General features: G+C 43.5%; 1 protein-coding gene across 5 annotated transcripts; it reads left to right on the top strand.

Moving 5' to 3' along the window:
• Positions 1–6636: 6636 nt before the first annotated feature.
• Positions 6637–12610, top strand: Znf572 (zinc finger protein 572). 5 transcript variants are annotated; one of them, XM_076835910.2, is made up of 3 exons: positions 6637–6791; positions 8593–8706; positions 9543–12610. In XM_076835910.2, the coding sequence occupies exons 2-3, from the start codon at positions 8628–8630 to the stop codon at positions 11060–11062; spliced, it is 1599 nt and encodes a 532-aa protein (XP_076692025.1). In that variant the 5' UTR covers positions 6637–6791; positions 8593–8627; the 3' UTR covers positions 11063–12610. The 5 variants fall into 5 exon arrangements, with proteins under 5 accessions (XP_076692025.1, XP_076692027.1, XP_076692030.1 ...); XM_076835914.2 differs by lacking the exon at positions 8593–8706 and adding an exon at positions 7165–8379 and having other exon boundaries at positions 6655–6712; XM_076835911.2 differs by having other exon boundaries at positions 6666–6712.
• The last annotated feature ends 3431 nt before the right edge of the window (positions 12611–16041 follow it).

The following is a 16041-nucleotide window of genomic DNA, read 5'->3' on the forward strand; positions in this document are numbered from 1 at the left end:
AATGAGTGGGGGAGAAGTTTGTACTCCAAAGGAGTGAGATCACTCATTTACTCACTATGAATTCAGTCAAAGGAATTGAATGGAAGCCACCTCAAGATTACAGATGCAGAAGAGAGCCTTTCCTGTTTCCCACATCCCTGCAGCCCCATTAAAGAACTGCTATCAATACTTTTTTGCCTTTCATTCCAACTTATGGGTCAGGAAGAACAGCCTCTTCAATGAAGGAGATGGAGCGGGAAAGACTGACCCTGACTGGGATTCAGCCCTCCTGAGTGCTCTATGATCTTCCAGCTCGTGGAGCATTCCTCTCTTGCTCTCCACTTCTTGTGCATGTGGTCAACAAAATTTCTTGGGAATATTTTTCTCCCATGAAAATGAGAGCAAGTCAAATACACAGGTGGAGTTTGAATCTTTGGACCCAAGGCCATCACTTCAATCTGGCATTAACTTTGACAGAGCAGGTAATGTCGATTGCTACCTGATACCTGAGTCAGGCATTCTTAGTTGGTTTCTCAATTGTTTCTCAACTGGTTTCTCAACAGGTTTCTCCATTGGCTCAGAACCTATGAGCATGTAGAATACCAAATGATAAACAGGATGCAGGCTGGGGAAGAAATGGGTTGAAATCTTTCTGGAAGTCAAGGCAGGCTAAGTGGGGAGACGATGTTTAAGCTGAGATGAGGAGGAGTGGGTGTTTTCAATGTGGACAATGGAAGGCAGGGGAGAGGGGCTTGGGTGGAGGTGACAGGGACAATGACATGGTGGCAGAGCATAAGGTACAGAGGCATGAAAGAACAAGCTGCATTCTGAGAACCACAAACTGTTTGCACTCAGGGACAGGAACATGGAGGTCAGAAACGAGAGAGAGCAGAAAGGTCTTTGGATATCATTTTTTTTTTTTTAAAGAGAGAGAGAGAGAGAATTTTTTAATATTTATTTTTTAGTTTTCGGCGGACACAACGTCTTTGTTTGTATGTGGTGCTGAGGATCAAACCTGGGCCGCATGCATGCCAGGTGAGCACGGTACCGCTTGAGCCACATCCCCAGCCCCTGGATATCATCTTGTTGATTAGTGTCTTTTTTGCTTTCATGGCAGAAACCATTAACTAAGAGAGACCATATACGATGGTGTCTGGGCCGTGGAAGGCCACTAACCAAATACTATCCTACCTTTCTCCTTCCAACTCCAGATCAGTTCCCCAATACAAATCTAAGAGGGGTTCCTATTCTGATGTTCCACAGTGCTGAGGATTTCCACATCTACTTTAAATAGTTACAAATGCCTGTTCACTTGCCAATTTGTGACTGAGTAGATTTTTTAGCTTGCTTTATCTTAGTGAAGTTGTGGGATTCTAAAGACCTTTTATTTTTTTATTGTCTGGGCCTACAACCCCAGCTGACATAATACTTTCAGAAATCTTGAAGCTTTTGGTGTATAGTTATGTAATCCACTCTGAGACCAAAACTGTACCCACAAATCTCATAAGATGAACCTTTTGTACCAGTTTCCTCACATGGACTCTTTGGTGTCCTGTTTAACAGAGAAATTCTCCAAGGCCTGCCCCGAAGACCTGTAAAGGGCTTTGGTAGTTTACCAACACTTATTAAAGCCATTATCCTAACAGTACCTGATATTTGATCTTTTCTTAGATGCTATTTCTTAATTTTTGCATTGTTTGTCATCTGAAGAAGGTGGGAGGTAGAAAAAAATAGTTTCCTGACCCAGCATGTCCTAGTTCCTGAATGCTCAAGGGTTGGTTCTTCAGCTGCGCTCTCTCCTCTTGTCCACCATGCGGCCAGCGCAATGGTTTCATTAATGAGGTTCTTGGCATAAAAGTTAGCTAGCAGAGATCGAAATAAACACACAGACTCAGTTACCTTTTTCTATGACCAGGTCCGAGACGGCTCCCCTCTCTGGTTCCCAACTCTAACCGCCCGGCAGGGCAGCAAGGATTACTCAGGGCTAGCAGGAGAGAGAGAGAGAGAGCACGCCAGGGAGTAGCCTTTTATTGGGGAGCAAGAAATTCAGGGGAAAATTCCATCCAATGAAGGTTGAAGGGGGGCCGCACTCCAAGGTCAGGGTCAGTGATTGGGCCCCTGGGGTCAGTGGTCAGTCATACCCCCACACGGATGGGTTCTCTCATCAGGAGAGGGCCGGGAAAGCTCCGACACAGCCAAAGCACCTCAGACCCAAACCGGGAGTCACCCAGTCACGTGTGAGAATGGCTCCCGACACTCTTGCCTTTTTTATCATAGACAATGAGAAGGAGTCAGGTGGCACTTTTGACATTCCACCTTGGAATCTCCTCAGCTATACCAGAGGTCAGCTGGTGAGCAGGTAGCATGTTTTTGTAATCAATGCCTGTTTGTAAATTCATGCCTGTCTGCCAGTCTTGCACATGGCAGAGCCAAGTGGTTGCAACAGAGACAATGTGACCCACACTTGACTGTAGAGTTGTTTTTCTATGGCCCTTTGCAGAAGGGGTTTGCTCACCCTACCCAAGACAATTGAGTCCATTAGATACATTTTTCATTTTCCAAAGGTAACAGTGTTGCCAAATCTATGCCACTGTATAACAAAGATTCCTCCTTTAATTTTCCAATAACAGGTTGCCCATAGGTAGACTAGTCCACTGGAAGGCAATCAGCACTCTTCAGTACTGTACTGCAACTGGGGTGCTGGGTCCAGCCTTCTCCACGTACTGTGTGGCCATCCTCCCACTGGGAATCCTGTCTGAGGCTGGCAAAGGACTCCACCATTCAAGATAATTTCTCCTACAGAGTTGGTCCGTGTAGCCCAGTCGCAACTTCACTCCTGAACCTCTTATAGCTTTTGTGCTGATTAGGTTCCATTGGAGAGAACAGAGTTCGCCTGAGCTGACATGAGGACTGAAAAATTCATGACTGGCATTAAATGGCTTTTGGACAGCATTAAATGGCTTTTGGAATCATTGGAAGGGGTGAAGACACACATATGGGCTAAGCTTCCAGGAGTGTCTCATAAAGCTGCTACAATAGATCCTGCCATTGCAGCAGCAAAGAAGTCTAGGGAATGTGATTTTTAGCTTCTTTAATGGTTTAAGTCTGCTTGTGTGGCTGTACAGCATGGACTGGTGGCTTGAATGGCAGAGATTTGTTTTTTCACAGTTTTGGAGTCTAGAAATCCAGACCAAGGTACCCTTAGTGGTGGGCTTGAGAGGGCCATCTGTTTGCTGTATCCTCATGGAGGCTTTCCTGTGTGTGTGTGTGTGTGTGTGTGTGTGTGAGAGAGAGAGAGAGAGAGAGAGAGAGAGAGATCCATCTCTGGGTCTTTTCCTCTTCTTATATGGACACTACTTCTATCAGGTTAGGGCCCTACCCTTATTACCTCATTTAACTTTAATTAAATGAGATAATAAGGGTAATAAGTTCTCTAAAGGCTCCCCTCTCCAAATGTAGTCACATTAGTTGTTAGGGCTTCAAATATGCGTAGAAATGATTCAGTCCACAACACCAATTCTCCTCAGCAGGGAGGCAAAGTCAAAATCCTCAGACAGGATTCCCAGTGGGAGGATGGCCACACAGTATGTGGAGAAGGCTGGACTCCGGCACCCCAGCACTCTGAATATTGAGCAAACCATTTCGCAATTTCCATTGAGCTTTGAAAAACAAAGGTGAAGTTACTCATTGCAGCATTATATGTGTATTAGCAAAGGTTTGGAAGCAACTGCAACAGAAGGGCCCACAGACAAATAATGGAATACTATGTAATTGTGAAAAAAATAAGGCAGCTCTGAGAGGAGTGTCTGGAATGGAAAACTCTCTATGATGGGGTGTTAAGTGGAAGAGAAATTTAGAACAAGTGAGCAGTTTACTACACGCCCAGCAAAGGAAACAAACATCTATTTTCGATTATTACCTGTGCGTATGTGTGTACGTGTGTATGTGTGTGTGCATCTGTGTGTTTGCCAGTAGGTATGTATTTGCTCACGTATATTTATTTATAAATGACACAAACAGACAGCTATGGTTGCCATGGAGGGAGGAGTTGAATAGCTGAGGCCAGAATGGGAGGGAATGTTCTGTGGTATGATTGTGTATTTGGGGGTTGTTTGTTTGTTTAGAAAGCAGATTCTGAAGACTGTTTGCTGTCCAGGAAGTTTACTGCAGAGTGCCCTTGGGATCAATGTCTGTGTGAGAGAGGAGAAGGAATCCATTTTGAGGCGGGAGCTGACCTGCAGCTGAGGCCTGGCACCAGCATCCTCTGCCGGCCCACTGAGAACTCAGGAGCTGGAATGGTTTAAGAGTTATCTTGCCTTGGATCTTCAACAGTCACTGGGTGTGAGCTTCCCGGAGAGGGTGTGAGCTTGGGAGGGGTCTTCACAGCTGCAGCAATGCTTATGGGCTGGCAGATGCAAGCTCGATGCTCATCACACTCCCCTGCTCATCACACTCCCCGAGGTTGGACAAGTCCTTCCTGGAATGGGAATCTGAAGGCCACATCTCTTGTCTATCCTGCAGGGCCTCTTGATACTTCTCTGACATCACCTCCTGCTAATGTGCATCTCACTGCTTTGCACCTTATGTGTCTCTATCTCAAGGTCTTTTTCTTTACTGTTCCTTTGTCCTTATTGTTCCCCCCTTAAATAACTGGGTGGTGCATGCTTCCATTTCCTTCCTTCATAGTTCCTCTCAGATAAGAGGATATTTCTCCTCACCTGAGAGGACTTCCCTGACCAGAGGACTTCCCTGACCATCTCAGTCAACGCAGTATACCATCCCTGGAATCCTATGATGACTGTTTCTTTAACATGCTTTACTTCTTTTTCTGCCTCACATCACCTCTTAGCATACATTCCTTTGTTTATTTTTTGTAGTTCCTCACTGACAGCAGCCTCCTCACTCTGTATTGAGCCCGGCTGTACCCTCAGTGCCTAAGATCACACAACAATAGGAGCATAGCATGCTTTCAACAAATCAGTGTTTCATGGATTATGAAGGCACCAGACACTGTGCCTGGCTCAGATGGAGTTGTAAGCAAAATCACTGGTAGGTGCTGCCTTCAGGGAGCTTGCTTCCTGGGTGGGGAGAGGAAGTAATGAATCCATCACACAGACATAAATTTCAGTCATGAAGTGACCTGTGATGAAAAGGATCATGGTGCCAGAAAAGCAAGAGCAGGTAACTGACAGGAAGGGCATGAAAAACTGTCGTGGGAAGTGACAGTGACGTGTGGGTTGCGATCTGAAGAATGAGCAGGCTTTGTTTAGGTAAAGGAAGGGGATGGATTTATCTTTTGAAAATGTCACTCTGGATTGAATGAAGAGACTGAATGACAGGGGGTGAATGTGTGCGTGTACACAGGATTGTTAGGAAACTATGGAAATCCTCTAGCAGAGGGGTGATGGTTACCAGAATTAGGGGGACCCTTGTGGTTGGGAGACACATCTGGCTTTGAGAATTATGAAGTACACAATAGATGAGGCTCCCTTATGGCCCCGTATATAGGAGGTAGGAGGTTGAGAGAATATTGGAAGAGGAAGTAGTACATTTTACTTTATTTCCTGTTTATGTATGTATATGGGGGAGAACAGTGAAAGAAGAATTATCATTTTGATTTTGAGGTATTACTGACACCCCCAATATGAAAAATCAAGTAGACCATTGGTTTTAAGAATGAGGAGTTCAGACATGTATCCTGAACTGGAGATGCCTTTTTTTTTTTTTTTTTTTTTTTTTAATTCTGTGTAGGTGGTATTTAAAAATGTGGGAGTAGATGAGATTGCCCAGCTAGAAAACAGTGAGCAGAGATGAGTCGAATGACCTTGAGGAACCCCCCGTTGGTTAGTGAAAACAGATTTATCAAAGAGAAGCAGGACCAACGTGATATGTTGGAGGAAAATGTGGTATTACCTCAGGACAGCGTTTCTACAAGGAGTCCTCAACAGGGTCAAAACTACTGAAAAAGTACGTGAGAACTGAAAAATACAGTTGCACTGACAACAGGAAGATCATTGGCGGTGTTTGTGAATCGCTGTTTCTGTTGCAGAAGGAAGGTTAGGGAGAGTGGAGACGTGGTCACACAGAAGTTGAGGGGCTGCCTTAGGATGGGACAGGGCACTCAGAGTTTACAAGAAAGAATGAAAAGTCCCTGCAAAGGACTTATTTTAAATACTACGGAGTGACTGTTGCAATGGGAAGAGAGTGCAGGGGTGCAGAGGTGAATGGCTTGGTGTGTGTGGCATGGGGGGAAAATGAAAGAGAAGTACCTGCTTCTCCAAGCGTTATTAATAAGGGCGACTTGTAAACGGTGCTCGGCTCTCCAACTGTTTCACGAAAGGTCAACGTGTATCCATACTCAGAGCGATGAGAACCAAAGCAAGAGGATCTTGAATACTATATTGATTTTGATTATGCTGGGATAATGGTAAAGATGCTAAAGATCAATCTGATGACACCCGGATGGCAAGGAAAGCACAAGCGCCCATCAGGCCCCCATCGCGAGGCGCCGAGGAACGCGGTCACAGCTGGCCAATCACAGCACAGGAAATCCCCGGCGCGCTCCTGGCCCGGGACTCTAAGGGTTAAGATCAACGAGCGTTGGCCCTGGCTGCATCCTAGAGGGCCCCCCCCCCCCCCCCCGCACAGCCCGCCGGGGAGGTCGGGGCCACTTCCTGTCCCGGCCTCGGTCGGAGCGTTTGGGACCCCGGGCGACTGGGTCCGCCGGGGCGGGGTCGGCCGGGACAGGGCTCTTCCTCCGGGACCCCTGGGGGTCGCTGGGGGGCGGCGCGCCGGGAGCGCAGCCCGGAACCGTGAGTCCTCCGGTCCGGGAGCCGAGGGCTGCGGGCGGGAGGGCGGAGCTGCGGCGCCGGCGTCCGGGGGTCGCGCGGGCGGGCGCGGCGTCCCGAGCCCAGCGCGTTTCCCCTGAGCTGTCGGTCCAGAGCTGCGCTCCACCCCTCACCTGTCTGCGCTGTCCCAGTGACAGCGGCCATTCTCAGTGGCGTGACCTCTTAAGGACATCCTGTTGTGTCATTGACCTGAATTTGCCCCCTTAGCTCCAAAGCCAATAGTATGGCAGGGGAAACGGTGGGACAGGGATCGGCCCCCCCAACCCTTGAGTCCTTGCTAAATTCCTGGATAGAAATACCCGTTTTAACAGCCCCCCGCCTCCCGTTTTGCCTTCAGGTATAGAATTTTTTCTTCCTACTGAAACACTGGGAATGTCTGTGATTTAGGTCACTTCCCCTTATATAACCGGCCCTAGATGCCCAGTGTGTTTGGGAACGTCCATCAATTTTGTGGACGTAGACAGTGGTGGCACCCTTGGAGGAGTATTTGCATTTCGGGATTAAGCCCGGTGCTGCTCCCCTCTCTCCTCCGCGGTATCTGCTCTGCTTCGCAATATAGCAGTATCAGGTGGGCTTCCAGGAGGTGGGCCTCCCAATCCTGCTCTACTGTTTCCTGGTTGTACCTTGGGAAAGCTTCTTTATACCTTTCAAATTATCTGTGAAATCATCTTTAAGATTTTTTTAAAAAAAAAGATTAAAATATCTGGGGCTGTTTATACATCTCAGGCTATTTTGAGAATGATAAGAGAACCATGCAGATTATTTATTTCACTATCTGTCACATGACAGGCAGCAACTGGATAAAAATTATACTGTTTTTTTGTTCCTTTGTTTTTAATATGTGTGCCTTTGGCGATTCTTCATTTTAGGCTCTTTTGTATTATTTACATCCTGAAATGAATCCAAGTCCATAGATAACTGCCTTCTGTGGTAGACCACATTCTCTAATCCCTTAAAGTGGTCAGGAGGTGTAGTTGGCTCCAGAAGATGAAGAGTGGGCTGAAATGGACAGCGTGATTATGATAGGTTAATAAACTAAGTGCAAGTCTGGAAGAAGTCCCTGTTTTGTCTCCCTTTTATACTTAGAAGTGACTGGCTACAATTATTTCAGCTCTGCTTTTTTCTGTTTGGTGTTACTGATTTTATAAATCTTAACTTTCCATTGAAACTGACTTTCTTCCTTCTGTCAACCACCTGGTTATTCTTTTGAAACTAAACAAGTTGCTTTCTCTTCTTTAGCTGCTTCTTATGCCAGCATAGGGATTTCTTGGAGTCTTTATAAGTTACTATTGATGCCTTTTCTGCAAGAATATTTTGTTTTTTCAAATATTGGGGGTGTGGCTCAAGCAGTAGCATGCTTGCCTGGCATGTGTGGGGCACTGGGTTCGATCCTCAGCACCACATAAAAATAAAGATATTATGTCCACCGAAAACTAAAAAAAATATTAAAAAATTCTCTCTCTCAAAAAAAAAGGTATTTCTATGAGTGGACATCGAGTACTAGTGTTCATGTCTATATTTGAAGCTTGACCTTCAGATTTTTAATGCAAAGGTAATAATAAATAGTATAAATTATAATTTAAAAATTATTTTCTTAGAATAGGTGAATCAGGTTTACTCTTATTTCTGAACTCAGCCAATTTTCTTCAGTATGGTCTCAACAGAACATTCTGTGCCTAAATTGCTATGTTGTAATGGTTGGGAAGGAAGGAGGAATAAACTTAGAACAAGTGCCTCCAAATGTGACCCCAGTTTCCATCCACAGGGTTTCTGCTCCCTAACCTGGCTGTGATTATTGTGATGGAGCAAGGAAAGAAACTGTTGGTGGCAGAGTCTAAAGGTTTCACCAAGAGGGAAAATTTGAAAGTCCTCTTTTCAGGTGAGGGATTGAGAAGATTGTCTGAATCGTTAGGCAGTTTGTTACAAGATGTGCTAGAGAGGGCTGGGGATGTGGCTCAAGTGGTTGCGCGCTCGCCTGGCATGCATGTGGCCCGGGTTCGATCCTCAGCACCACATACAAACAAAGATGTTGTGTCCACCGAAAACTAAAAAATAAATATTAAAAAAAAAAGATTCTCTCTCCTCCCTCCCTCCCTCCCTCTCTCTCTCTCTCTTTAAAAAAGAAAAAAAAAAGATATGCTAGAGATCCTGTGGACAGAACAAGGTGTTAGAATGAGACAACACTTACCTTGGATCTCTGCTCTGTCACTTATAAATTGTGTTAATTATTTTGGCCTCAGTTTTCTCATCTTTAAGGAAAAGGTGATGAATGATAATTGTATTTCACAAATATTTTAGGATTAATGAGATACCACATGGAAAGCTCCTGTTCTTAGTAAAGGTGGTTATTGTTATTTCTGTATTTGCTCCTATTTTAACTAAGCTGTTGACAGGTTGGATGTTGTCAGATGGGATCCTGTACACTTTCACCCCTACTTAGATTCCCTTTTTTCTTTCACATCTTCTAGCATAAAGTTTAATGTGTTATGTTTAGATTGAGGTTCTCCTTGACAGTTGCTAACAGATTCAATTGCTTCACTTGTGCTGTTAATTCTTCTGCTTCTGGTGAACACATAGAATAAAAGCTTGAAAACACTTTTTTTATATAAAATACTTGATGAGGTTTTACATTGTTTTTTCCTCTGTTTCACTACAATTCAGAATTTTCTAGTAGAGATCAGGAAATATGTTTAGAATATTTGTTTATTTTTGCAGGAGATGAAAGTAAGAATATTATGGGAACTGCTGAACACAATGCTCCTCAGGCAGAGAAACTCTGTCTTAAAGATAGAGTTTCAAAATGGCCTAAACATCATGGACCAGAGATTATTAAGATTGAGGATACAAAAGAAACACCATTAGTATGGTCCCAAGAAGATGAGATGTGGTGTTATGATTCCTATGAGAATGATGACATGTCACAGTGTTGGGAAAATTGTATAAGAAAAGCAGAAAAACCCAACCACCAGGAATGGGACCCAGAACAACATAACAGTGTCTCTGTACAGCAGAATTCATCCTTGGGAGAGAAACCCTACAAATGTTTGGAATGTTGGAAAAGCTTCAGTAATAGTTCTCATTTGCGTACTCATCAGAGGACCCACTCCGGAGAAAAGCCTTATAAATGCTCTGAGTGTGAGAAATGCTTCTGTAATAGTTCTCACCTGATCCAGCATCTGAGAACACACACTGGGGAGAAGCCGTACCAGTGTGGAGAGTGTGGGAAAAGCTTCAGCAACACCTCCCATCTTATTATCCATGAGAGGACACACACAGGGGAGAAGCCCTACAAATGTCCCGAGTGTGGGAAGAGTTTCAGCAGCAGCTCTCACCTCATTCAGCACCACAGATCACACACAGGTGAGAAGCCATACGAGTGTCCCATCTGTGGAAAAGGCTTCAGCCACAGCTATGTCCTAATAGAACATCAGAGGACTCACACTGGAGAAAAGCCCTACAAGTGCCCCAACTGTGGAAAGAGCTTCAGTCAAAGTTCCAGTCTGATCCGCCACCAACGGACACACACAGGTGAGAAGCCCTACAAATGTCCTGAATGTGGAAAAGGCTTTGGTTGTAATTCTACTCTAATTAAGCATCAGAGAATCCATACGGGAGAAAAACCCTATCCCTGTGCAGAATGTGGGAAGAATTTTAGTCGAAGCTCCAACCTTATAGCACACCAGAAAACGCACACAGGAGAGAAGTCCTGTGGAAATTCTGAATATGAGGAAAGTGTGCATCAGGACTGCAGTGTGGTAGAGGACTGCAGAGTCCAGCCAGGAGAGAAGCCCTATAAATGCTGTGAATGTGGAAAGAGTTTCGGCCTTAGCTCCCACCTCATTAGACATCAGAGAACACACACGGGGGAGAAGCCTTACAGGTGTTCTGAGTGCTGGAAGACTTTCAGTCAGAGTTCCACCCTGGTGATCCACCAGAGAACTCACACAGGAGAGAAACCTTATAAATGCCCCGACTGTGGAGAGTGCTTCAGTCAAAGCTTTAACCTCATCAGGCACCGAAGGACCCACATAGGAGAAAAACCTTACAAATGTCCCGACTGTGAAAAATGCTTCAGCAGAAGTGCCTATCTCAGTCAGCATCGGAAAATTCACATGGAAAAGTCTCTTGAGTCTCCTTCAGTGGGGGGTTTCCTTCATGAGTGGACATGGAAAAGCTGTTCAGGGAAAATGGCCCTCCTCCCTTCATTTTCAGTCTCAAATTCATCTTCTACCTGAGTTGCACAGATGTTTCATGCTGTCCCCCCTCCTCCACTGGACCATTACAAGGAAGGTATTTGGTGATAATTGTGCTCTAAAGTTTATTGGTATGTTTCCCAAATGCCTGGAAAAAGTCAACATCTCTGTTTAGAGGGAAATACTGAGATCCACTGGCCACCTAATCTGTCCAGGGAGAGGCCACCAAGGACTGAGGAGGAACTTTTAAAATGTAAAGTGAGGTAGGAGTGGCTTCAGATGGAAATGGAGAGTAATCCTGGGAGTGAGCCAAAAGACCTGATGCTAGAATTGCCATTGAATCACCTCATTTCCTCTTGTCTTATTGAGTGTAGACAGCGCATTATTGTTCTTAAGAGTTTACCCAGAAAAGTTCATTTTGAACAAATAATGCCATCACCTGGCTGTTTTTGGAGGTCTTAAGAAGAGATGTACTTTTACCAAATGCATTTTTATTTTCTAAAAATGAACTTGTATCTAGAACACTGTGTCCATTACCATAGCTTTTAGTCATATATGGCTACTTACACTTATGTTGATTAAATGAAATTTAAAATCCAATTCCTTAGTCAACTAGCTCCTTGAAAAGTGCTCAGTAGCCACATATGACTAGTGGCTGTTGTATGGAATATCATCAGAGAAAGTTCTTTATTTCAAGATCATCATTCTAGAGAGACTCATAAGTCTTTCCTTTCAGGGTAGGAATGCACTCTGGGGTTTTGCTCTCCAATAGGAATTGAAATAGAATAGAAATGGGATAGTTTTGAAAGCACTGGGTCAAGAAAGTGGATATTCTAGTGACTCTGTGTTCTCATTTATGTTCCACCAACTGGGTTATCTAGTGATAAAACATCATTGTCTTGACTAAAGCCAGGATAGGAAGTAGGATCCTGAATTATTCTATTTTTAAATTTTAGATAAAGAATATTTTGCCTGAATTTTCTCTTCATGTTATTCCTAATTAGATCAGGAACTGGATTCTTTTTCTAATAATTAACACATTAATTCTGAGCCAGTGTCCAAGAATAGTTTGCCTTTGAACACTGATATTCTTTAGCTCTAAGACTGGCTGTTTTCTTGGGCCTCTTGACATACTTGGTCTGGGGATCTGATAATTGCCATCATTGGCTCTATAGGAATGATGCTTTGGGAGGTATTAGATATATCCTATTCCCCTCTCCCACTTTTTCCTACTAGTGTGAAAGGTAAATGTGTAGAAGTTCAGAATTCCTCTGAGTTGCCCAGGATTGCATTTTATTGTGGGATTCAAAATATGAATGAAGAATATGTCAAGATGGTATATTAGGAACGTGAAGTTAGACAGGACCGACAGTGGCTGCTGAAAAGGTCTGTAGCTGGCAGGTAATTGGTTTGTATAAGGATTTTTTCATCTTTCATGCTTGTGGCACACGTGTCCTTTAGTATTGTTATATGATTAAAAAAGAAAAAAGCTAATAAAGGAATTTAAGATATATTTGGGGGTGATTTTCTGCTTTTAGAATTTTTTTTTAATGTGACTCCCACCTTTGCCTCTAGTAATGCCCAAGTTATCTTAAGCCACAGAAAGCTGAGAGTTCAATTAATGATTGGTAATTAAATTATGGGTTTATTATCAAGGCTGAAATTTAGTATCAAGGCAGCAGCTATGAGGTTAATCACATGATCTATGGCAAGTGGCCACTCTGAGACTCAGTTCCTTCATCTTTAAAATGAAGATAATGCCTACCTTGCAAGGTTGGTATAAGAATTAAACAAATATTTACAAAACTTTTGCCAGAGAGTTTAAAATAAAATGCAGTTAATATAAATATTAATGGTATTATTAATTGAAACAAATTAAAAAATGTCATCCACATGAAAAATAAAAGTATCAATATAACTCCAAACTTATCCTGCTTAGAGATTCTCTTTGATCTATCTCAGGAACCCAAAGGAACAAGGTATTAGAAAAGCATGAGATGATATATGTTTTAAGTTTGTGGGCTTTCAAAAATACTTTTATTTACAACACTTGGTACAAGCAGCTATAATAGAGGCAGGAAATGTTAATTGAAGTTTTTGTTGCTCATGAAACAAAGGATTTGGTTTAAAATACGAAAGATCAAAACAGCATTTTGACAACAGGTAAATGTGTGTCCTCTCACCATCACCTGCACTATGTTTTATGACTGCTAACAAATGAAACATGTTACAAACTTGAGCTCTACAGGACTATAGACATTCACATTTTATATTGGTTAAGATGAACTCCATTATTAAAATAGTTTGGTGAGAATCCTTGTATCTGGATAGGAAATAAGGAAAATTGAAGAGAGATTTGTCTCTTGTGATGAAAAATATAACAAATTCAATCATATTTGATGTTTTTGCCTCAGTTTCACTAATCAGCTGATAGGTTCTTTGTTCAGCTCCATACAAAGTAAATATTCTGTATTCTTTATTTTTCTTATTGGAACAAAGGATTCAGCAGCATATGAATAAAGAAATAAGAAATTTCTTATTCACAAATTATTTGTTTTATAGTATCTTTTTAATTAAATACATATTTTTCCTACTTAAAAAAGGGACTCATTGCTGGACATGGTGTTGCAGGCCTGTAATCCTAGAGTCTTGGAAGGCTGAGGCAGGAGGATTGCAAGTTTGAGGCTAGCCTTGGCAACTCAGCAAGTCCCTAAGCAAATCTTAGCCAAGACCCTGTCTCAAGCCAGGCGCGGTGGCTCACACCTGTAATCCCTGCCACAGTCTGGCTGGGCACAAAATCACGAGCCACTCACAGCTTTGTAGATTCAAACAGCAATTCTTTATTCCCGATCTCACACCGGCCCTCTACAAACACGTTCTGAGGCAATCCACGTTCTGGGGGAAAATCCCAAATACTCTCTGAATCCCGGGAGAACTCAATGGGAACTACAGGAGCGGGCATGCCTGAGGCAGCAGGATATGCCCTATTCCCAGCAGGGTACACCTTAAACCTGGAACCGCCCTAAACCCAAGGAGAGCCCTAAACCCTGATCCGCCCTAAACCCGGATCCGCCCTGGTCCTTGAGCAAGGTCACATTACATGCAATGTCACTGCAAAATGTCCGAGGCAAGTCCATTTCCACGAGTCCTTCCTCTAAGCAACATGGGGTACGCTGGCAAGGAAATTGTCATACCTACTTGGCTAATGGCTCTCAGCAAATCGCAGTGGCTAGAGAGGTTGAGACAGGAAGAACGCAAGTTCAAAGCCAGCCTCAGCAAAAGTGAGGCGCTAAACAACTCAGCAAGACCCTGTCTCTAAATAAAATAACAAAATAGGGCTGGGGATGGCTCAGTGGTTGAATGTCCCTGAGTTTAATCCCCAGTACCCCCACCCCCTCAAAAAAAAAAAACCCTGTCTCAAAATACAAAATTAAAAAAACTGGGGTTATAGTGGTAGAGTACCCATGGGCTCCATTTCAAAACAAACAAAAAACCAATATAAAAAATAAGGGGCTCCTTATTTTTCTCTTCCAGTGGATCAAGAAGATCTATGTCAATGTGCATACTTATAGAAGAAACAGGAAGCACCCTTCCTAGCTGCTTACAGCCTTCCAGGTACAAGCTTAAGCCTCTCCTAGTACTGGATGGAGGTAAAGGCTGGCTCTCATCATCCCATGTCATCCAAGCTGAGCCTGTTACTGGTGTTAGAGGCCAGAGGACTGACTTGGGGGCCACAAAAGACCAGATTTGGCCACCTACCACCTTAAAGAGTCCAGAGAAAGATGAATAGTAGTGAAGCAAACAAAGGAATTTGTTATTTACTGTAGCCACACTGGGAAGAAATGGGGACCTGCATCCTAAGCCCTGTCTTCAGGGTACTGATCAGAGCTTCAAGATTGTATAGGGAAGAAAAAACAGTGGAACAGGGCAGGGAATATGCGTGACCGTGAGCAGTCTTGGTCTAACTGCAGTCTAGTTGATTGACTCAGGTCTGGTTCTGCTGGCACCAGGAAACCTTATTGCCCCTCTTTAAGGGGGAAATGTAGTTTCCTGAACCCTCCATCTTCAAATTTAATTATCTGGTCATCTGAGGAGCTAGAAATAACTATAGATTAAAGTAGGTTAGGTTTGCTCTAAAAAAGCAAGGTCTGCAGTTTGACACCATGCCTCACAGTCCGTGGTTAGATACTTGCAAAGTTCAAAGACCACCCCACACACCAGAATCCCACTGGAGACATTTATTGTCAGACCATGGAGCAAACTGACAAGGCTGTCCCTCTAACAAGGAAAGCAGCAGCCTGTTGGCACTCACAGGGCAGCTTTACAGCCTACAGGAGGAATTTCACAAGCATGCTTTGGGGGTTATGTCATGGGCTGGGGTGGGCTCCACCCTTTAGCAGGCACACATTCTTATGGAAAGCTAAACAGCATTGCCTCAAGATCTCTAGATAAAATGGCTCCTAAATCAAAACCTAGGAGTCCCTAGATAAATATGGCTCCCAGCCTAAAATGGCGGATCTGATGCCAATATTGATCTGATGCCAAAAATCATATGCTTATGGATTTTATGCTACTGTTCAAGAGTATGTGCTCCTACTAGAATGTACACCAAGTGCAGGGATAGATTCCATTTTGTAACCCAAAGGCTGACATGGAGCAGGAGCAGGGTTTTTATTGGTTTTGGTTGAGAAGTGTAAAGGATGAGGTTTCCGGGATTAGGTTGTGTAATCTCAACATTTCCTCAGGCTCCTTTCACACCTTTACTTGATCTGGCCCACAGAGCTGGGCTGATTTGGAAGTACAAGCAGCTGCCCTGAGAGGCTGTGCATGTATTAACTCTGGAGGACTAAAATGTTCTCCATAGAACTTTGCACCCAGATTATGTAGGACAGGGTCAAAACCTGTTTCAAATTCAGATTTCAATCACTTACTGGCTCTCTCCTCTGTACTTTTCATTGTAGGATTTGGCAACTGTGAATGAGGTGAGGTTCCAGACATGCCACAGATATCAAGGAAATGAC

This window comes from Callospermophilus lateralis, chromosome 16 (assembly GCF_048772815.1).
Source record: "Callospermophilus lateralis isolate mCalLat2 chromosome 16, mCalLat2.hap1, whole genome shotgun sequence".
Lineage (NCBI taxonomy): Eukaryota > Metazoa > Chordata > Mammalia > Rodentia > Sciuridae > Callospermophilus > Callospermophilus lateralis.

Bases quoted from the DNA above. Each gene is read 5' to 3' on its own strand.
- Znf572 (XM_076835910.2), top strand. From the start codon at position 8,628: ATGGAGCAAGGAAAGAAACTGTTGGTGGCAGAGTCTAAAGGTTTCACC. The intron at 8,707-9,542 runs GTGAGGGATTGA...TTATTTTTGCAG, and splicing joins TTTGAAAGTCCTCTTTTCAG to GAGATGAAAGTAAGAATATT.